The sequence below is a fragment of the Rattus norvegicus genome, chromosome 4 (genome assembly GCF_036323735.1).
Source record: "Rattus norvegicus strain BN/NHsdMcwi chromosome 4, GRCr8, whole genome shotgun sequence".
Taxonomy (NCBI): Eukaryota; Metazoa; Chordata; class Mammalia; order Rodentia; family Muridae; genus Rattus; species Rattus norvegicus.
The window spans coordinates 64670658-64692625 of NC_086022.1; the positions used below are offsets into that span (position 1 = coordinate 64670658).

The 21968-nt window shown below is 43.7% G+C and overlaps 1 protein-coding gene across 7 annotated transcripts in view; it reads right to left on the minus strand.

Annotated features, from left to right (window-relative positions):
- Positions 1–9245: 9245 nt before the first annotated feature.
- Cnot4 (CCR4-NOT transcription complex, subunit 4) overlaps positions 9246–21968 on the minus strand; it is a 101530-nt gene continuing 88807 nt past the window's right edge. For 5 of the 7 annotated variants that reach the window (NM_001037782.1, XM_063285993.1, XM_063285992.1 and 2 more), the window contains 2 exons: positions 11296–11508; positions 9246–10604 (listed from right to left, as the gene is read on the minus strand). In NM_001037782.1, coding sequence (NP_001032871.1) covers positions 10303–10604; positions 11296–11508 — 515 coding nt within the window. In that variant the 3' untranslated portion in view covers positions 9246–10302. The remainder of the gene's footprint in view (positions 10605–11295; positions 11509–21968) is intronic. The other 2 variants (XM_006236271.5, XM_006236272.5) reach the window with 1 other exon arrangement.

Genomic DNA, 21968 nt, shown 5'->3' on the forward strand with positions numbered 1-21968 from the left:
GAAATCCATTCTTCTGCTCAAATCTCCAAACACCAACATAAAACACGGCAGCAGAATTTCAGCGGGGAAAACCCACAAAAGCATTCTGCAGGAAGTTACCACAGCAGCGGTTCCTGCTTCTGGGTGATACTTTGGTCTTAGGCACAGTACTTCAGCTAAGTCTTAAAGCCACAGGAGCAGAGTGACTGGAAGACACGGGTGAAGAAACAGAGGTCAAAAACAGGGCAGGGTCAAGGCTGGTTGGATAAATGGTGAAACTGTCTGCCTCTACATTTAAAGAGTTCCCGGCTGAAGGCTGTGACCAAGGAGGCTGTTTAGAGCGTCATAGAAAAGCGACAGGCAACCCGGTGAGGTTACTACAGGTGAATTCTAGATTAGGAAAAATTTCCAGGTCATTTAGTTCAATCTTGTTTTAAATAAAAACAAGACTTCCCTTTACCTTCTGTTCTCACTTGTCTGAGTGTCCTCCGGTGTTCCTTGGTCCCCAGGGCTGCTGGAAATGGAGGCTTCAGGAGGTATACAGCCTTGGGGGCAGTCCCTGGCCCACTGGAGGCGCCCTACTAAACGTCGCTTTGGGAGCCTTAAGTATTTCCTTTTCTCTATTTTGATTGTTGGCCCATGGCATACGCTGGGCATAGGCCCTTTGGTGACTCTTTTTTCCCTCCATGATGTGTGCCCCTCCCCAGAGACTCAGCAAATGGAACGCCATCTGAGGCCAAAAGAAACTTTTTCTCAGTTAACCACCTCGAGCATCTTGCAAGACCAGCGCAAAGCTCTCTTCCCCACTGATCTGTCGGCCTGGCTCCCTTCCTTAACTAGACCTCTTTTGAATTTCTTCTTCTTCTTTTGCAGGTTTTATTGGGACCTGCAAAAATGTTCCTCTCCTTCCACTAGCCCAATTCCTGCAATCCATAAACCTCTTTCTTGTACCAGCGGTAACAGGCTGTTCAACTATTTCTAATATTCACTGATCAGCTAAAATGCTAAGTACTTGATACGGATTCTTGTATTTAAGCCTCCTCACGACCCGAACAGTTCAATAGAACCTGTTAGCCTGGGGTTTATAGGTTTGCACATCTTACCTTGCTCAGGGTCACCACACTGGCAGCGGTGACACTGGCAATGACATCAAGCAGCTTGAGTCTGTGACTATCTAAAGCATCCACAGTGGACTCCATCTGTTCCTTCTTTATCCTTCCTCCTGCCTCTGTCAACCACCGCGAACTGAACAAGGACCGCGGGGGCTGGTAATGCTGAGCCACACCCTACCTGCCACGCCTCTTCCATGGCGACTGGGAGCAGCAGATCAACTCCTGGTGCCATTTTATATTCTTGTCACTGTTGCGTACACTCAGCCCGAGACACCACACTTATTGTCCCACACGCCTGTCAGAATGGTTTGTGGCTATGAAAGCCATGAATTACCGGGCACATGTTCAACCTACAAACATCACCTCGCATCCCTGTCCTCAGTCATTGGGTAACCACGAAACAAGGGCTTTGCTCAGGTGCGCATGCCCAGCTCCTGATGGCAGGGCTTAACAGACTTGCTCTGAATGAGCGCTGAGACTTTTTAAGTTTCTCCCTAGAAATAACGCCATAATGAACATTTTTATGTATAGATGTACCAGAAGAGGAAGCACTGGCGTGAAGTGAATGGGTGATTTCTATTTCTAAATTGTCAATTCATCCCTCCAATGAATGCACCGACTTATTACCACAGTGAGGGCGAGTGGGATACGTACTTCCTACGACTTCACGGGTGTTTTATGTTTCTGAAGCATGAGAACCAAACATTTTCTATGATCCTGATCCACATGTTGTCTTGGGCCACTTTTTATTGCTTTAAAAAAAAAAGGTAGGTTTTACAGGTATCATTTTTACATTTGGAGTCAGCAGATATTCTTGAATCTGTGATCTTTTCAAGGTGTTTTGTTTTACAACAAATGTGGGTTTCGTTGGCCAACATCCTTTTCTTTTTGCTGATGTGTGTTTTTCACAGGACACTGTATCCGCAAAATTCTTCCATGGCCACCTCCACTGCTCACATAAGCACGGTAGGAGAGAGTCGTGTCTGTTTTATTGCTGAGTCTTCCTATAGCATACACAGCAAGCACCCCAATACTTGTTCAGTAATTGTCTATTGACTAACGAGAAGTGGTGGGTGAGAATATTATGAAGAAAATAAAGACATCCTTGGAAGAAAGTCAGCCTAACAGAATTTGGCTGTGGTTTGTTTTTGTAGAATGCACTGTACACATTGGTAAACCCTGCACCTATTTTTAAAGTCTGGCTGCTATTAACTTCTGGAACAATCCCAAATAATCGTAAGATAAACTTGAGGGGTCACACAGGGGCAAACGTGCCTAGTGTTGTCCTCCCGGCAGTGAGACATGATGTAACTTCTATGTACCCAGATTGTGGCATCCATCCCCATCCAGGTAGCCTGCCTATTCTCATCGTCCTCTTACCCCCCCCGCCCCCCCCAGTGTTGAGCGTTTTTATGTTCTCAAGCTCCTGATTCCACTTTCTGCCTCTTCACTGTACTGAGTTGACAGGACCTTCATCTTTCCCGCCTTTTACCTCAGAACCACGCATTTCTCTCACTACCGTCCAGGAGGGAAACGCCTCTCTCTTCCTAAAACTGAGCGCACATACGTTCCTGACTCCAGTTTAGTTTTCTTGTTCAAATTCTTCCCAAATAACTAACTCCCCTAACTTCTAGTAGGCTATGGTCTCCTCGGCTTGCACGTGCGTCATTTTCACGGTCAGGCAGCTCACCATCTGAAATTCTCTAACTCCTGGTGTTCCTCACTCTCCCACCTACTGCAATTAGCTTCCAGCCTCTCCAGCACCCTAAAAGCAATCCTTCAAAGATCCCAGATCTCTTGCCAGTAAGATTCAATACTGCCGATCACTCAAAGCTTCTTCCCCTCCCACAGTCATTCATTCAGAAGGATATTAGGAACTATGCCAAGCACCGGGTATATTCAGCTGTCCCTTCATACTGTGTGTGTTTGTGTGTTGGTAGGGAGTGATTGGTACCAGGATCTCTTAGGATTATCAAAGTCTATGGAAGGTTATCATGAGCTTTACATGAAAATGGTGTAGTGTTTGCATATAATTTATGCACATCTTCCCTGATACAGTGATTTGTCACGTCTGATCTCTTACAACAAATATCTAGTGTGACATAAAAACCATATAAATAGTTACATTGTATTGTTTAGGGAATGACACAGAAGCCCTCATATTCAGTTCAGAGAAATTGCTTTTCTTGGCGTTTCTGCAGTTGCACCTCCTGATGTAGAACCCACTGATACAGTGGGCCAAATTAGAGAGTTGGAGGATCAAGTTACAGTATAATAAGGGCATTTGTAAAGTAGACACGGAAACAGGAGCACTAAAGCAATGGAGTTTGAGGACAATCTTCAGATGGCTGCGAGTGAGAACAGAAGAGTGTAAACATTCTGCACTGAGAGAACAAATATGCCAGGAACACAGGCATAGACAACATAAAACAGACAATACTCTCTAGGGGAGGAGGGTCCGGGGTCCTGTCCAGTCCCAGGCTCCAGATCAGTGGACCTATGCGGTGAAGGTGTTGGGGATGAGAAAGTCCATGGGGGAGTTTTGACAAGAAACGTGATGACCCATTGCAGACACTCGAAAGCACAGGCATCAGCTTGTCTGTCTCCAGTCAGTCATCGTCATGCCACGATGCTTTCCCATCTGCATCAATGTGTAGATGCTCATCCACAGCATCCCAGGGATGGTGAAATCTAGAAGGTGAGTCAGGAGATGTCATCATTCTCCAGGTGGCTGTGGTCAGTAGGCGGCTACTGCCAAAGGTGGTGTCTTGGTAGCTTCTTCCCAGGGTCCTCCTGGGCATCCTCACCCTGTGCAGCAGGCAGCTGAGGGAACTTTGCTGGAGGTTTTCTCTGTCCTTTGCATCTCTAAAACTGAAAGTCTTTCCCACCTGTCCCTGCTCTAGGTTCCTGATGAAATCGGACACCAACACAATTTTCAATAACATGTGCCCTGAAACCATCCTCCTTCAGCTTGGTCGTCCAGTCTTCACTTTAGACCGATCCACTCTACCTCCCACCATGCTCCTGCCACACCTCTTCCCATACAGAGCGAGCCCCAAATCCTTAACCTACATCTGACCTGTCGGAACCTCAAACCAACAATTCCCCAGATAAGAACTGTGTTCTTTTTGAACCATAGTGATTCCTGTTCACAAGATGTCATTTCACTTATGAACAAGACATGAATCATTCCAACAGCCTGGCTTGAGTGCTCAGCTATTCCCAAATCAGGGCAAACATTTTGGAAGTCTCTGTGTAACCATAAAATGTAATATTTGCAGGACTATAATGTGTAATAGGCTAGATGTGTTCCCCGCTCTCAGGGAGCAGACAGGACCTGGAAGAAACCCAAGAGGGCTGTGAAAGAGCTTGTCTTCCATCCTTTGTGTCTAGTAACTTGCAAAAGAATTTTTAAGTCTCTTGAATTCTTTGCCCTTCTTCCCATTCCCAGGCCCCTTGTCAAAACCTTCTTCCCCTGGAGGATCTATCTGGCTTTCTAAACTTACCACAGCTAGGACAGTTTTACAACGTGATGAAGCACACATACAGATGCACTTTCAGTTCCTGTGTGTACTGTGTGTACAGTTCATCCTAGCCAAACCCAGACTCCCTGGGGTTCTTCCATTAACCCAAAGAAATCCCTCTTCCCCATTCCCACTGAGGGCTTGTGCGTCCATTCCAAGGCACAATCCTATCGCATTTTCCTTCTTCTAGGAAATGCCTGGTGCCCATCACTGAACGCAGCGCCCACCTCCTCTCTGCCCGTTTTCCTCAAAGATCCCCTCACAATCCCTAACGTGTTCTCCAGACCCAGAAGAAATGCCAGAGCATGCCCTGGGGATGAAGCTTCACCTCAGTCACGGTTCAGGGTCCTCCCTAGCTGCCCGGCAGCCAAGTCTCCCTCTCTCCAAAGCCCTCTTCTTTGAAATACCTTGACCTTTTGCCCTGTGGAGATTCATTCTAATTCCTAACAATGAACAAGCCTTTATACCTTTTACTGGTGGCCACAAACTAAGGGGAAATGGCTATCCAGACGCCACCCATATCTCTGTGGTTTTTTAAACACAAGCAAAACAGCTGACAAGTCCATGGCAAAGGTGGATGTGTAACAAGTGCCTCTAGCACAGCTACAAGAGTTGTGACCCCCACACAAGAATGCTGGGCCCATTTGTCTGCATCGTGCACGATAGAATTCCTGCTACCGAACTGGTACGAGAAGTATTCCTCATCTGTAGCAAAACAAGCACATTGGCGGTGTTTTGCTTTTAGCATGTTCAAATTATCCAGCCCACATGCCAAAAGGCCCATTGCATTATTAATTCCTCCTAAGCCTATCCTGCTTCCTTCAACTCTGACTCAGGGCTAAGAGGTGCAGTTATCTCTCAACACAAGGCCTCCTGTGCTAGCCCCAGAGTGATTTCTGAAAGTCACATACTTGCTTCCTTATATCAGTGTGTGTGTTTACACACACACACACACACACACACACACACACACACACACACATTTTCGAAGGGAATTCCTCCTGTTAGTAAATTGATCAAGTCCTTGAGAGTGGCGACTTTTGTGACAAAATTCTAAGTCATTCATGCTAAGATGACACCATTTGAATGGATCCATCTCAGAATTAATTTCAGTTCCATGTGCTCTCATTTAAAGGCTTACATAGCTTAATCAGATCTTAAGTTCAGTGATGGAAAAAGGTCATGCACAGTGTCTCTGTAACCTCTGGGTATAGACGGACTCCTGCGGGCTACTCACTGAATTCAGGTGGCTCTTTTAGCAGCTTCCCCGTGGGAATGAGTGCACAATCCTCGGTATTACAATTCCCATACAGCTAATAACAGGCTGTTTTCTTCTGCTACAACTTCCATTATTTCTTTAATTTACTTAGGTCTAGAAAATGACCCACAGCCCTCCCTAAAAATGACTTACAACCCTCCCTAAAAATACATAAAATGTGTTTTTAACATTCAGTTTAAAATCTAATAATAATTTAATAATGCGAGATTTCATAAATTATTGATTGTACATCAAAAGAACTTCATTGGAAAAGATGTTGTTTTTAAAAAAGAAATAAAATCTCAAGGTTGAAAAAAAGTGACACATGTAGGCACTGTTTATAAACAAAGCAACATCGTGACAATGTTGACTCCTCGATGGCCACTAAAAACTCAAGACAGAGTTGCCTTAGTCCTAGTGAACTATGCCTCCTGGTTTGTAGAACCAGAATCCAATGCTGAGGTGGCAACTCAAACCTATACATCTGCCTGCACTTCTGCTCTAAAGTCCACCAAAAGGAGGGGGTGGGGTGGGAGTGGCTAGAAAGATTGGCGAAGTGTTTCAGCTGACTTGAAAAGTCCAACTTTAACAGCAGACAGACGTACAGCTGTGAGACGCAATCCCACTAACATTTAGAATCCTCAGGGTAAAGTGGGCGGGGCGAGACTACAGCTATGGGAACTTAGCTGGAGTCATCCATATCCATTCCCAAGTCAGAGGGGTAGTATGTATGCTCAGTGAAAACAGAGGCCCTCCCACACCACCCCGAAATAGCCCTTCAAGCCATCAGACCCATACCATTCTGTAAGACTCTTCTCTCCAGATCCCAAGCAGCAAAGACAAGGCCTATAGACTCAGACTATAGGGACTCCGTGGTAGAAAATGCAAGGTCTTCCACTAGTGAAGCGCAAAGCTAGCAACCTACTCCTGCTTTCAAATACTTCCGTCACATTTTTTGGTCTTGTTCTTACGCAGATAACAGAGTATTAAGAACATCTAAGAAGCTCCTAACTTAGAATACAAAGGTCAGAGCAGGCGAATGAAACCATTCTCCTGAAGACACACAGACACGAGAAAGCAATAAAGAAATGGAGACTTCCTAGAAAGTGGAGCACGGGGCAGGGATGGAAAATTAGCAAAAGGCAAGCACAAGATTTGTCCCAAGCTCAGAATTTCAGTATTTTTTTTTCCTTTGAAAAGGAGAACCAAGAAAGTATATACAAGAAACCCACTAACAAAGTCACTACAAATTTCCCAGAGCTGGCCACAGTGGCCAGACTGTAAAAGCCCATTGTATGCTCAGTGTGTCCAGGACAAAGCCACACTGAAGGCAACACTGAGGGTTTCAGACCACAGTGGACAGGAGGGAGAAAGCCAGACTGCATACCAGCCGCAGGGGTGGCTCTGGCTTTAACAGTGATAACTGAAAGCAAGATGACAGAGTAAGGCCTTCAAACTTCTGAAGAGAAAAATACTCCTCAGAAGCCTGCATCCATCACACCACCCACCCAAACTGAAGTGTTAATTTTACACACATAGTTTCCGAAAACGCTTTCTGTTTTTCTCAAAACAAGTTCCTGGAATATATCATTCCAGCGAAGTCTGAAACTGGAGGGATAAAAGGTGAGGGAATAAGAGCTGGAACGTAAGAAAAAGAGAACCCAAGGAGAGAGGGGCCCTAGGAGCACTTAGTACAGTAGATCCTATGACAGACCGTGACCGCGAAGCTGTCCACACCCAAGTTCCCACTGCCTGCCACTCTGGTGCAGGTACTTTCTGTACTTCTTGGCCTCCGTCCCAGTCCCACGTGTCTGCTCTCTCAGCTATGCCTTGATCAGTCACACCCACCCAAGCCCTAGGTGTTGTCCTTGAGTCCGTAGGGAGGCAAACTTAGGCCCAGACAACACCGAGCTCCTCCAGACTGTACTTTGGCCAATCGTGGTCTCACACGGCAGACCTGTCAGACACACTAACTGGTGAGTCTCGCTCTCCGGGCTCACTGTGACCTGACTCCCTGTCTACCCCAGATAGCTTTTAAAACTTAGCAGAGAGGCTAACACCAAACCATGACCAGAGCCTCTAATATGTTCTAAAGCCCTTAGCGAGACTATAGCGAAGTTTTCCTGCCACTGCTGGGCCTGGATCATTACTCAGCTTTTAAGAACTAAACAATTCATTATCCAGGGATACAACCTAGCTGGCAGCCCAGAAGGAAGGGAGAACAAAAGTAACGGTGGATAATGTTTGCGGGTTGTGAGTAAACAGGAGAGGTATGTCCAGTACACTACAGTCTTGCAGACTGATTTTAACCTGTGCAAGGCAGCTCCTAGGTCATTAGTCTAAACAGTAGCCACACACTTACAGAGTGGGTATGATTCATTAAAGATACACAATTACAGCAAGGCAGACTGTCTCTTTTACAGGAAACAAAGGCAAAGGTCACAGGTCGAAGCCCACAGTTCCCAGTTCTTTCATAGCACTGCAACATTTTTGTGAGTTACAAAATGTGTTGTTCCTATCCTGTGCAGATGGCCCTTGTGGTGATATCTAATAACACGCTGTTGATTATCTAAAACACTATTTTCTTTTTACTCGTTTATTGGTTTTGACAGGGTCTCACTCTATGCCCTGGAACTGGCTGGCCTGGAACTCATGGCAATCCTTCTGTCTCAGCCTCTTGAGTACTGAGATTATAGGTGTGCATGAAAAAAAAAAAAAGACAAAAACTCAAAAAACTTGCTTTCTTTAAATGAAGTAAAGATAAGATGAAGAAAAAAAATCAACCCCAAAGCACATTGTTTACAATTTCAACCTACTCTGTTTGTTCTGTGCATACTGGCTCCCTTGGGACACTGCTTCCAAGACTGCCACCTGAACACAGTCTTCTAGATAGCGTCTTCAGTACCCGAGTCACACCCTCCCCACTGAGGCTGGCTGAGACAGGTCTCTGGACTGTTGGCCCCAGGACTGCTGGGTCTCTCCTGCAGCTCCTAGGGTGATGATGCTCCTGGGCTATTGGGCTGCGGCTCCTGATAGCTCTTCCCGGAGATCCACCTCAGCACGTCAGGACCCTACTCACTCCTGACCAGTGGCCTCAGTGGTCAGGTCTGCTCTGCATTTGTAAGAGCCTGGTGGCGGCCTCGGCTAAGGAAAGCCACCGGGAGAAGAGCCGCTGAGAGCAAGAGGGGCTGGGCTTTAAAACTAGCAGTGGCTGACAAAGACAACTCTTCCTTTATTTTCTGATTTCATCAAAACCACCCTCCATAGCTGAAAATGTAAAATCTAGTGGAAACTCAAATGGGCACTAGATCATAAAATATTTCAAATTCACATGCAACAGACTGAAAAACAAAAACAAGAATCACCCAAGGGTCACCATCAAGTTTTCTGTTTTATTTAAGATTTTAGTTTTAATTCTGAAGAAAGAGGTACATTTCCTTGTTTTTAGTTTTAGCATCAGGTTATAACCAGGTTTGTTTTCTTTTCTCCTGTCTTTTCAATACTGCACAAACGTCCGGAACTACAGGGTTAAGGAAAAGCGGCAGGCAAGGAGGGCAGAGATTTGCTCCTGTGGGTGATCGGTGGCCCCAGGGCAGTGCTGGCTCACAATGCCCTGTCAGATGGACTTATGGTCAAAGGAAGAAAAGATTCTGACAGAGGAGAAAGACTGAGGAAATCACGTATAATTCAGCTCTCATAAGGATAGGTATTAAATTTGTGAATATTTTTTTCTTTTAAAACATCTGAATTTAAGTCTAAAGCCAAAATTTTTTCTCCTTAAAAAATTACTTCTCCCTCCTTATAAACTCTTTAGCAATAGGCCAGTTACTACTACAGATCAATTTATCTTGTCATCAACTTCCAATAAATCCCTTTGCTTAACAACACAATTGAGTCCTCCCCATCAATTCAATAAAGAATTTAAAATTGAAAGCGTTTCCCTGCAATAGTGAAAAGCTGAATGCAAGACGGAAGCCAGGACCACTGCTTTCCCCCAAGAATTTAGCAATCTCATTTAAATCAGCCTGGTTCTCAAGTCTGCAGTTGATAACACATTTACTTGACCTTTCCTATAGATTAACTGTCATTTTCTGCTAAGCAGATTATGGCATTATGAGTGACAGACAAACAGTAATTTTCTAAGTATTGAGACCGCCTTTTGATTTTCTTTTTCCTCTGCTTAAAAAGGCAATTTCCCCCAGAAAGGTTCAACAGTGTCACTCACTCAGATGCTGGACCAACGGAAACTTTTTACAATTAAAGAAAAGGTGGTAAAGACGCTGTGATCGAATCGCATCTGGGGGCGGGGAGAAAAAAAAACCGATCAGGAACTGGATTCTTCAGAACGTAAGAGATGAGAAGGGGGCTGTGAGTGGGCTGAGGGGAGAACAGGGTGGGACAAATCCTGCCCTTTTCAATCCCTCTCTGCTTAGTGGCGGTCCAGTGTTGAACTCTGTAGCAGGTCTGTGGGGGTTTTGCTGGGGGGTCTGAAGGCTGTCTGGAAGCCTGGGGGTGGGGAGTGGAAGCTGGAAGGATTTGAAGGAGGTGGGTAGGGGTTCCAACTGGCTCTGTGCAGAGGGATCTGTGTGCTGAAGGGGGCGCTGTGGTGGGGCTGTGGCGAGGCAGCGCTGGGGCCGTCCACCTCTGTGAGGGCCTGAAGGGATTTTAGCCAGTGTGGAGGATTGTCGTCTTGAATAGAGTCTAAAGTGTTTCCTGAAGAGGCTGGAATACCTACAGAGGAAACAGGAGACAAAAAGAAAATGGTTGAGTCTGTAAGGAAAGAGGACCAAGTTACTCAGGTAAACTCTAAAGGAGCGATTTGTCCTCCCAAGAAATAAATTACAATTTCCAAATGACACCTTTTCAGCCTTACATTCCTTTAGCCACCGTGCCCTTCTCCAGCAATGACCAGGATTTACTGTTACACAAACCCTCGGAAAACTTGGTCCCTCGCTTTCAGAGGCGGAACAGCAGAAAAACAAAAGCAAAAGTCCCTCCCAGACAAGCAACCTCCCACCAAAGAACCCCAGGCCTCCCAAAAGTGAATGGTGGGTTCCCCGTTGCGCCTGTCCCTCTCTAGCAGGGATGTGGACACAGACAGCCTTATATAGAGAGCTTTATAAAGAGTGGAGTATGTTTCTCTTAAGATGGCTCAGTTAGATCCTTTAGTAGTTTGAGGCCTACAAAATACACGCATGCTGCCAGACGGTAACACCTACTTAGACCAAGAGGAATTAGCCCAGGCACAAGTGCCTCAGAACACAACTAGGTGGACAGGTTCACCATGACCCTAAGAATGAATCAGGCTTTGTGAAAAGGAACTTATGTCACAGAGACCCCTGTTCTGACTTAGTCTGTGCTAGAAACCACACTGATGGCTGTGAGTGGAGCTGAGGGGGACAGGGGCGGGGGAGAGAGTTACCTGTGATGATGGCTGGGTCTGTCCAGCTGCCAGGGCTGTCCCAACTCACGCTGTCCGTGGTGGCAGTGTTGGACGTTGGTGCACTGTGGTTGGCGTTGGAGGGGGAAGAAGAATTGGGCAGTCCACCAAAGTTGATGTTAATGTTGGGTAGAAGTGCCCTTAGCCCGTCCTGCCATTCCTTCATATTTAAACTCTCTACAGAACTGTTGTTGTCTGGGAGATTTACCAACAAAAAATGAAAGATAAAAAAAAAATAAAAAGCTGACGTTAGAAACATATGCTGTTCTTTAGTGGTTAAGCGGGAGAGGAATTATTCTTTCTTTACTGAGCGTTTATGGGTTATCCTAGCAAGACAAACTGGGTTAGGTCTGTGCTTGTGAGCTCAGGGACCTCAAGGAGAGAGAGGGAGCTCTTTCAGGCTGAAGGGAGGGAGGGGCCTTCCGGTCTCTTTCTAGCTTCCTGACCTCTACATGTGGTGCAAGTCAATAATCCAGCTGTGAGACTCAATGCTCTAGAGACAAGCCAGCATCAGCTAAAGGGGAAAGTTTCAGTCAGAGAGGCAGTCAGCCAGCTCAGCTGATGCTGATGTACACCATTTAAAAAAGAAAAATCCTGTGAAGTCCACTACAGGAACTCCTCGTTTCTGAGTTTGTTAAACGGAAGGAAATCATTTCATGAAGAATAAACACGTTCAATATTAAAAGGAAGCGAAGTTCTCCTGATTATAACTGGTGATGCACTTCAGGGAAGCGGACACAGTGCAGGCTTCTGACTTTAGAAAGGGTGTTTCCCTGAGGAACAGCAAGCAGCGGCTGAGCTCCTCCTGGTGGAGGCGTCCCAGCGTCCGCCTGCTTTGCTCTACACTCCTCTCTGGCTCTACTAGTCACGGAGGCGGAGCCATGGAGTCCCAGAGTTTTCAGGGTCTATTTATGGATAGTGTCAAATAGAAGACGCTAGCAACGTAAAAATGGGTTTTTATAAACTGTTTTAAACTGTTCAGAACTCGTACATGATATCTGGGGCCAGGAAGGTAAAGTCTAACAACTATATTATTAGAATAATTACTTTATTGAGAATGAATCAAATAATCAACAATCTCTCTTTCTACAGAACCCATCAGCAGCCAGCATGGAGGGGGACAGTGACCGCCACCAGGCTCTATGGTGAAGTCGGAATTCTTTTCAGATTTTGCTTTGCCCCATCACTGACCTGTGCCAGATTCTACTAGTTTCAGCAAATGAAGCATTTCATGGTACTAACCTTTTTCATAAAAGACAGACACAACTAAAGTCAGGAAAGATCATCTCTGAACTTGACAGAAACGGAGAAAGCACTCTACACTAGGTAGGCAACACGAGGCGGGGGTGGGACTCCTCCACCTGCATTCTCTTTCACAGCTGCTATGATTTCCTAGGCCTCGGCCTTCTTACACCTGCACGTTATTTGCATTCATGCTGACTTACAAGGTACTGCACACTTAAGTGATTTCCTTTGATCCTCACAACAACCCTGTGAGGTAGGCAGGACCTAACAGATACAGAGCAGATAGGGACAGATCCTCACTATGAGCCCTAGACGTGCACGCCTAAATCCTAGCTAGTACTCCACGGCTGAGTGGGCCTGAGGACCATGGCGACTGGGCAGGGCAGCCCCAAAAGAGAAAAAAGTGCCCATGTTTATAGATCTCATTTTTGGTAACCTGAATCCAGATACTGAGGAATATATTTTACAAAAACAAATTAAGAAGTTCTCACTTGGTCTACTTTGTATAGACTATCAATTTTTTTTTAAATGAGTCAAATATTTAAGGGGAAAACCCAAGGTCCTATGAGGCCCCCAGTTAAAAAGAGAACAAACAACAACCAACAAAAACCCAAAAGAGCTAAGGAAATATCACTGGTCCTTCTTTCAGGGGTGATGGACAGGACAGAGAAATAACATACCTTAAGAAACAGACTAGTGTTTGTAGCCAGGGGAAACACCCCTCACATATACCCCGACCCCTGTGCCTTGTGTTATGGAGGTCGACTTCAGGACCTCTCGTGAGCTAGGTAAGCATTCTATCACTGAGCTACACCTCAAGTCCCAAGAAACCACTCCCTTTTTGAGAAAGAGTCATGTATCTCAGGCTGGCCTTGAGCTCCCTATGAAGACTCTGGAGTATGGGAATTACTCAAACCCAGGGTTTTTTGCATTCTAGGCAAGCACTGTATCAACTATACGATACCCCCAGGATCCAGCATCCCTAGGGTACAAGGTTCTAATTGAGAATATAATTGTCAGTGTCTCCCTCTAGGCCCAGAACTTGGACAAGGCATAAACAGGATCCTCTGATAAAAACTGAAATCATACATGTGTCAAGTACAAGATGGTCTGGTGGATGAGTCTGGCTTCTAGAATGGTCTTCTATGATGCAAAGCTAAACTCTAAGGAAGGCTTGAAACCCTCACGGAAGGGAAACAAAGTCACCTTGGAAAGGAAAAAATGCCACATAGCTAGCTCTGTGGAAAGGACTACAGGATGGCGAATGCTCCTCCTTCTGGGTGGTCCAGGTAACTGAGATAGGTGCCCAAGCCAATGCCCAGCTTCTCTCTTCCCTACCCCACTCATTATAGGTTCTTACATTTGCCAAAAAGAGAAACAGGAGAGCACTTACCTCTGCTTACAAAGTAAGACAGTCAAGAAACTTTACTATGAAGTGGTATCATAATACAATCAAGAGACAGCAAAGCAAGGCTCCAGGAGAGCCATTCACCTTACATGTTGGCTTTGCTGCTAACCAAGAACTACGTAAAAAAATAAAACAAATAAGTGCCATGTTTTCTTTCTTTATAATCAAAGGCTATTTGTTCTGCAAAATAATATAATCCAGCAAAAGTGTTAGCCAAAGATAGTCATCTGTGGTACACAACACACAAACAACTGGACACTATGATCTTCCCAGTATAGTTTGGATTGTAAGGTAGCTGGGAAACAATTTCCCCATTTATTATTTTTTAACAGTCTTTACTGAAAACAACAAACAACACCTCCCCTCTTACACACTCAAAGCAAAGCCGGTGTCTAAACGTTCTGGGGGCCTAAGAGCACAGTGTGTTGCTTACAATGGAGATGTATGGGGAGGGGCATCACACACCACAGGACCCACAGCCTTAGCTCTTGGAATGGGAACACACTCTAAAGAGTTTAGAAGAAAAGTTTACCTCTCCCTCACTCCCTTCTCTAACGCTGAGCTGAGAGTTAGTGCAAAGAAAGGGAACCAAGCTAACCATCAAAAGATGACCGTCTACACTACCCTCATAGCTTGACCCGGATTCATTTTGATTGTAGACTCTACTAAGTCCATCCCTGGACTTAGTCTCTGGCAAGGCTTGTCTCTGTAGCAGGCGGTGGTGGTAGACAAGTGCTCTACTGCTGAGCCACACCCTGGCTCGGCAGCTGGCTTTAGCAATGCCCGGTACTTTGGACACTGGACGACAATCCTCATTGTTGACAGTTGTCCTACATACTCTGGGATGCTCACCAGCACCATCCCCTCTAGTCTGTAGACACTCCAAGTGCCACGGGAGGGAGGTGGAGGCAGAGTCTCCATTGGAACCACTGACAAAGGAAGGTAACTCCTTTGTTTCTGAGACTCCAATAATACAGCCGGTCCCACCCCTAACAGTATCAGCACATGGACCGCTGACTCAAATCTGATGTAACTTAATTATCTTTTAAGGATTCACACTAGGAATTCACTGCAAGAAGTCAGCAGGTCTATTCAAGGAAACACTGGGCTGTAGAAGGCAGCTCCAGGGCTGCCTGCCAATATAACCTTGAGCATGTATCCTACCTACCCAGCCTCTACTGCCCTACCCCTGGGTAGACAGAAGAAAAGGAAGAGAAGTCATCAGAAGCACATCGTTTCTTGATAAGTGACTAACAACAAATGTTTCTCTATTGGTCACTTTCCAATGAGCCAGACTTCTTACTTGCTGGGAACCGGCCCCAAAAACAGGTCTCTTCTTTGAAACTTAGCCATAGCAGCCACCATGCTCACAGAGGAGCTGTGCGGCCAGCCTGCTTAGCATGTCTGCCATAAACACTCCACAAGCAGAACTTGAAAAGACCAAGCAAGGTACACTGAAAATCAAGTCACTAATTATTTTATGGTAAAGTGATATGCATTTTATTCTTTGGAGTATTTAATTAGTGCTGGCAGGACTGACTATAAACACATAGGCCTTATCAACTAGAGTAGTTTGATACAATTAAATTCACAGACATGCCGAGTCCTCTAGCATTGATGCTTTGGTGGGAGCAGCTGGCTCACAAATTTGGCCTTAATTCTTAAGTTTTAATTGCTGACTGTGGTACTGGGACCAGAGAGCCTGCTGTCAAGTTAAATTACTCGTGAGTGGCTTGACAGTCCACGTGAGAAGGTGTTACTGAGTTAATCCCACTCAGAAGCAGTTCTAAAAACCTCATCCTGCATGTCCGTCCCACAGTGAGTCCACTTCTCTTTTCCTCCCAAGTTTCCCTCTTCTTCTCTGACCTACAGTGGGCCTTTTCAGTGGTGCACAGGATAACGGCCTCCATGGTTGCCACACTGCTGCTCTCTCCAGTCCCTCCCACTAGGGTTTCATCAGTGTTTACTGTGTGAAAGCCTAGCTCCCTCAAACTTCAACAGCCTATCTTCATGGGACTCAAATATAAATGAAAAAAGCCAAACCAAGCTTTCAAGAATAGAAAAGAATTGCCACATTACAACTTGAGTTTTGTATGCGGGTAAGAGATTCTTCAGGACAGCAGCAAAATCACCAGAATTTATTAATTAAATATACCCCTAGGACTGCCAAGAAATTCTTTCAGACACAAATCAGCTTATGAGAATATTCCATCTAAATGACTGAGCTTCTACCCACATTTCTCAGACTATGTTTATATAAACAAGGCAGACCAGTAGGGCAGAGCTGAGTTTCCTGAGCAACTGAGCTGTCCTAAACATAAGATTTTAGACAGATGGACAGAAAGGGAAGAAAGGGAAGAATGAAAATGACAAAGAACTCTGAGGGGAAATGTCAGACGCCTTAACAAAACGCTGAAAAGTCAAGTCTGTTTATGCTGTGTAAGGAGTCAAAGCGGCACCCGTGAGAGGTCTGGGTCAGCTGAACGTGCTTTGCACACTTTAGACTACCTCTATCTCCTGTCGTTCTGCTTCACTAGAATGCTTCCTGGAGCTCTTCAATTAATTTTTAAGCCATCTCCCCAAAAAGCGGTCCTTTTTTTCTTTCACCCAGATCATTCCAGATGACACACAGTGTAAGCAAGAGTCACCTTGGATTCTTACACTTTTTTCCTTATTTCAAGATAGCTGTAGACTTGAAGACCCTATACAGTTCAATGTGTATTATGCAATGCTCTTTTCAAAGACAAGAAAACCTTTCCAAAGCCAGGTCGAGGTTTAAGGGTCCAAAAAGCTTCCCTCAATGTAAAGAAGAAAGAAATGAGTCACTAAGATGTTTTAGCACTGTTCAGATGCCCAAAACACATGCACCTTAAAATATATACTTAAAAAAATCCAACACATTAGTATTGTTTAATAGAAAATGCTAACTTCTTTTTAAAAGACCGAGTCTCATTATGTAGCCTTGGCTGACTTGAAATTCTCTCTGTAGATCATGCTACCTCATAGAGAGCCATCCACCTCCGCCTCCAGAGTGCTGAGTATTTGGCACCATGCACAGCAGGACATGCTCCTTAAAAAGCCAACATTCCACTACTCTGTATAAAGGACAGCAGCCAAGATTTCTAAGGAAGATTTTACCACTTTTCTACTGCAGACACCCCTCCCTCAGCCTGGTCTATGTCACCATCACTTCAGGGCTAACAGCCCAGTGAAGTTAAGTGGAAGTTATGTAATTTTAAAATGTCAGCATCAGTAACCAAAATCAGGATAATCAAACAGGGTAATAAAACTTTTGTTTCTGTAAAATTTACTACCAACCAGTCCTGGTCTAGGCAACTACATACAGTACAAGATGACAGACACACAACATAACCAGAGTATGTAACAATACATACTGTGGTAGAAACAAACAGGTCCTAGGAGGCAGGAAGAAATAAGTGAGAAATGCTGCCATCCCATAGATGGTATCCCAGGGAAGATCAGGGGAAGAGAGAAAGAGCCTCCTGTGCAGAGCAGAGGTAGTCCAGCAATCACAAAAGCATAAGCAGCGTTTTATAAAGGGTGCACTTTTCTGTTCTAGAATGTTCCTGAAGGATCTAATAAGCCTATTGTGGAGGAGAGTAAGATCATCTTGAGAACAAGAAGGTGTCCAGATACTGATTTATCAAAGATGTCTATGTGTAAACATGTATGTAAACAAGAAACACACTGGTGGGTGCTGTGGTGTACACCTATTACCTCAGCAGCAAAACGATTACCACAGATCCCAAGAGGAAGAAGCAACAGGACCACCGTAAATGTGCAGCTGGCCTGGTCTACAAAATGAGTTTCAGGCAGCCTGGGTACCTAGCACTACCCATGTGGAAAACAAAAAACAAGCTATACATTTAATGTAAAAAATACATATGTCAAAAAGAAATCACAGAAAGGATCAGAAGACACCTGAGTCAGAGGATATAAACATAAGGCTCAATGAAGGAAGGCGAGCAAGGCTGATGAAAGAGGAGGCTCACACATAAGAGCTCTGAAGCACGAAAGCTAACGCTGGCTCTGGCCAGATGAGGGTTAGGGCTGAGTTAGGGAAAGCCCTGTGGGGAACACACGAACCACAAAAAACACACTCAAGAAGACATGAGACCACCTGACCACTCACTGAACATGGTTTCCCTCAAACAGATTACAGAATTGCAGACATGCAAGGTGTCAGCCACATTAGCATCTCATGAGGTCTACATCTGCTCTAAGAAAATAGACTTGATAAGCTACTCCCCTACAGGTCTTTCCCAAGACAGTAAGGAGGAAGGACATCTAATTCTGCCCAACAAGGGAGCTAGTTACCTACTGTAAAAAATCAGATTTTCTTTGGGATTTACCATTTTAGCAAAGAGTAACTGGGCGACAGTTCTTAGGGGGCAAGTATTCTGGCTACTTTTGTCACTACCACAGTGACACGTTTGTTCTTTCCTACCTGTCTCTGAGTTCCTCCTTGGTTTGGTAGTAGTGTCTGATCCTCACTAGGCAACGGGATGGATGGCACTGAACAATGTGCTTCCAGATTGGTAAATAACTTGTTCAAAATAGGCCAGAAAAAGAATGGGTGAAGGTGGCTCCCACATGGGAGCTAGAGAATTGTGGTTATGCACTGATTACTAACACTCTCAACATCCTGGACAGATTTGTCTGTCTGTCCTCCCTCTCACCCCTTCCCTTCCCTCCTTCCTTCATTGAGCTTTATTTGTATCCTGATTCAGGTTCTTCCTGACCTTTCCTGTGATTACTTTTAATGTATGAATCTTTTATATTAAATATTAATAATAAAATGAAAATGAGATGGTATATATAGTCAGTTGTAGGAGGGAGATGAAGTTATATTTAAAGAGATTAGCAAAGATGGAATTTCACTATCTGTAATGTAAGAGCATTGTAATTCTTACTGTAATTCTTACTGTAATTCTTACTGTAATTCTTACTGTAATTCTCACTGTAATTCTCACTGTAATTCTCACTGTAATTCTCACTGTAATTCTCACTGTAATTCTCACTGTAATTCTCACTGTAATTCTCACTGTAATTCTCACTGTAATTCTTACTGTAATTCTCACTGTAATTCTCACTGTAATTCTCACTGTAATTCTTACTGTAATGTAAGAGCATTGTAATTCTTAATGTAATTCTTACTGTAAGAGTATTGTTATTCTTACTGTAATTCTTACTGTAATTCTTACTGTAATTCTTACTGTAATTCTCACTGTAATTCTCACTGTAATTCTTACTGTAAGAGTATTGTTATTCTTACTGTAATTCTTACTGTAATTCTTACAGTAATGTAAGAGTATTTAATTCTTAATGTAATTCTTACTGTAAGAGTATTGTTATTCTTACTGTAATTCTTACTGTAATTCTTACTGTAATTCTTACTGTAATTCTTACTGTAATTCTTACTGTAATTCTTACTGTAAGAGTATTGTTATTCTTACTGTAATTCTTACTGTAATTCTTACAGTAATTCTTACTGTAATTCTTACAGTAATGTAAGAGTATTCAATTCTTAATGTAATTCTTACTGTAATTCTTACAGTAATGTAAGAGTATTCAATTCTTAATGTAATTCTTACTGTAAGAGTATTGTAATTCTTACTGTAATTCTTACTGTAATTCTCACTGTAATTCTCACTGTAATCTAAGAGCATTGTAATTCTTACTGTAATTTTACTGTAATCTAAGAGCATTGTAATTCTTACTGTAATTCTTACTGTAATCTAAGAGTATTGTAATTCTTACTGTAATTCTTACTGTAATCTAAGAGTATTGTAATTCTTACTGTAATTCTTACTGTAATCTAAGAGCATTTTAATTCTTACTGTAATTCTTACTGTAATCTAAGAGTATTGTAATTCTTGTGAATTAAAATCAGACTCCATAGTGACTGAATGCATGCTAATGGCTAAGTGTGGAATAATGGAAAACCAAAACCAAAACAGGAAAGCCTCTTCCTGTCCATTTCAATGTTCACTTCACTGCCATCCATCTTACTGAGAAAATCTGGCTCTCCTGGCCAAAAGGACAGACTGAGCAACCTGAAGAGTGGAGGCCCAGAGGTAGCTGAAAGGCACAAAGTGAAGTGCATCCTAGGATGTCCGTCCTCACAGATGAGACCAGAGCCACTGTAGAGACAAGACACACGAGAGCAAGGGGCAGGCTGCAGCAATGGCATGCCTGCATTCTTCTGACTGACACCAACAGCGGTTCAGCTCTGCTCTCTTTCAAGACATTTCTCTGAGAAACAGGCATTATTTTGTCGAGAACTATCTAGTTCCTATCCAACTGATACACTCATGAGGTCAAGCTTATTCTGTCATGGAGGGATCTTCCACTGACTGCTTTCAGAGCGAGCATCCTTTTCCTGTCTCTTGTGACTTTACTTCCTTTGCTGCTGCCTGCCTCCATCGCAGGCTTTGCAGTTAGCTCTTCTTTCACCCCACTGACTCATCAAGCCCCAAACAGAGGAACACAGTGACCAAGGAGAGCCGAAAAGATGCTCCACGAAGAACAAGTCACATCAGAATAATGTTGGGATGGGATCTTTAGTTGGCGAAGTAGGATGCTTCTTGATTTGACCGGCCCATGCTGCTTTTTCATGATTCCCTTTGGAGGGTAAGGATGGTTAAGACTAGCATGGCTAACAACAGAGTTTGGACAAGTTTGTGCAGAACTTTAGATACTGTGTCAGTCTCTGTCCTTCTGCTTGGTTTGTTTAACTCCACCACTTTTCTGTATATTTAACAAAATGTACAAAAGTTCAAAACACGGCGACAAAAAACCAGTTGTACATACAACCATATTGGGAGTGGAAACCATATCCTCTTCTTAAAATCCTTATGCTGTTTACCTAAAGTAAAGAAGTAATTAACAACATGGATCTATCAGTTTGTAATTATGTATCCTTTTCCTACAGCAAACTTGTAAGATGGGGACATATACACAGAATACCCTCAAACTAGATTAAATCCATCCCATAAAATGTATCAAGTATACATTCCTGGTTTTTTTCTAAAATACATCAAGAGAGTACCTGAGGGGGAAAACCCTACCTATCTACCAGTGTGCATGGGGAATGGCATAACGATTTTACTTAGTAGATGTGTGGTATCTTAAGAAAACTGGTATGAGCATCTAAAAATGCCATGTAAACAGATGTGCATGTCTAAATCAGAAGTAACACAACCTTAGCTGACCCCCCCCCTTTCTTTCTAGATGCTTTTATAAACAGACTGTATAAGCATACATGTACGGAGAAGTGCTGGCAAGAAGAATGGCTTTCATGAAAAAGTAGATTATCTGACCACCTGTCAGTTACTGCCATCTGGTGTAAGCTCACTTTAAGAAAGGCACTGTCGAGTTGATATATATTACAGAGAGCTACAGAGAGAACTGGGTATCAAGTTATGTGTGAATGGCTGAACTGAGGATCTAATCTACATTCAAAAGGTAGGAGACAAGCAGTATTGGCCTCCATGGATTTGTCAAGCAGCATTGAAAAAAGGTACAAATGGGAAAAGATGAAAGGATTTTGGTTTAACTATGAGGGAAAAAAAAAATGGCAATCAAGTTGTCCTAAAGAGCTCCTAATCAGTAAAACAAAGGTCTTTAACAGCTCATCGATACACTTAGAGAATTCTGAAAATTCAAATGTTTTATAGAAGCTTTCGGAACTGTGCTTAACTCAGTAAAGACCAACACTGTGTGTGGCACATCAGATAAACAGTGAGACGGAAAGCAGTAACGCTCTCAGGAGATGTGGTGGTGGGAGGGATGGCACGCAGTTGGGAGATATGGGGGGCAGGTCTTATGTAAAGAAGAGACAGGTTACAGTTCAAGTTTATTCTGACTAGATGATGCCAAAGCTACACTCTTACAAAAGTAGGTCCAAGTTTGGCAGGCTTCGGAAGCAACGTCAGCCCCAAACATGCAGTGAATGTCAACTCTGTCCACCTGTTCTATA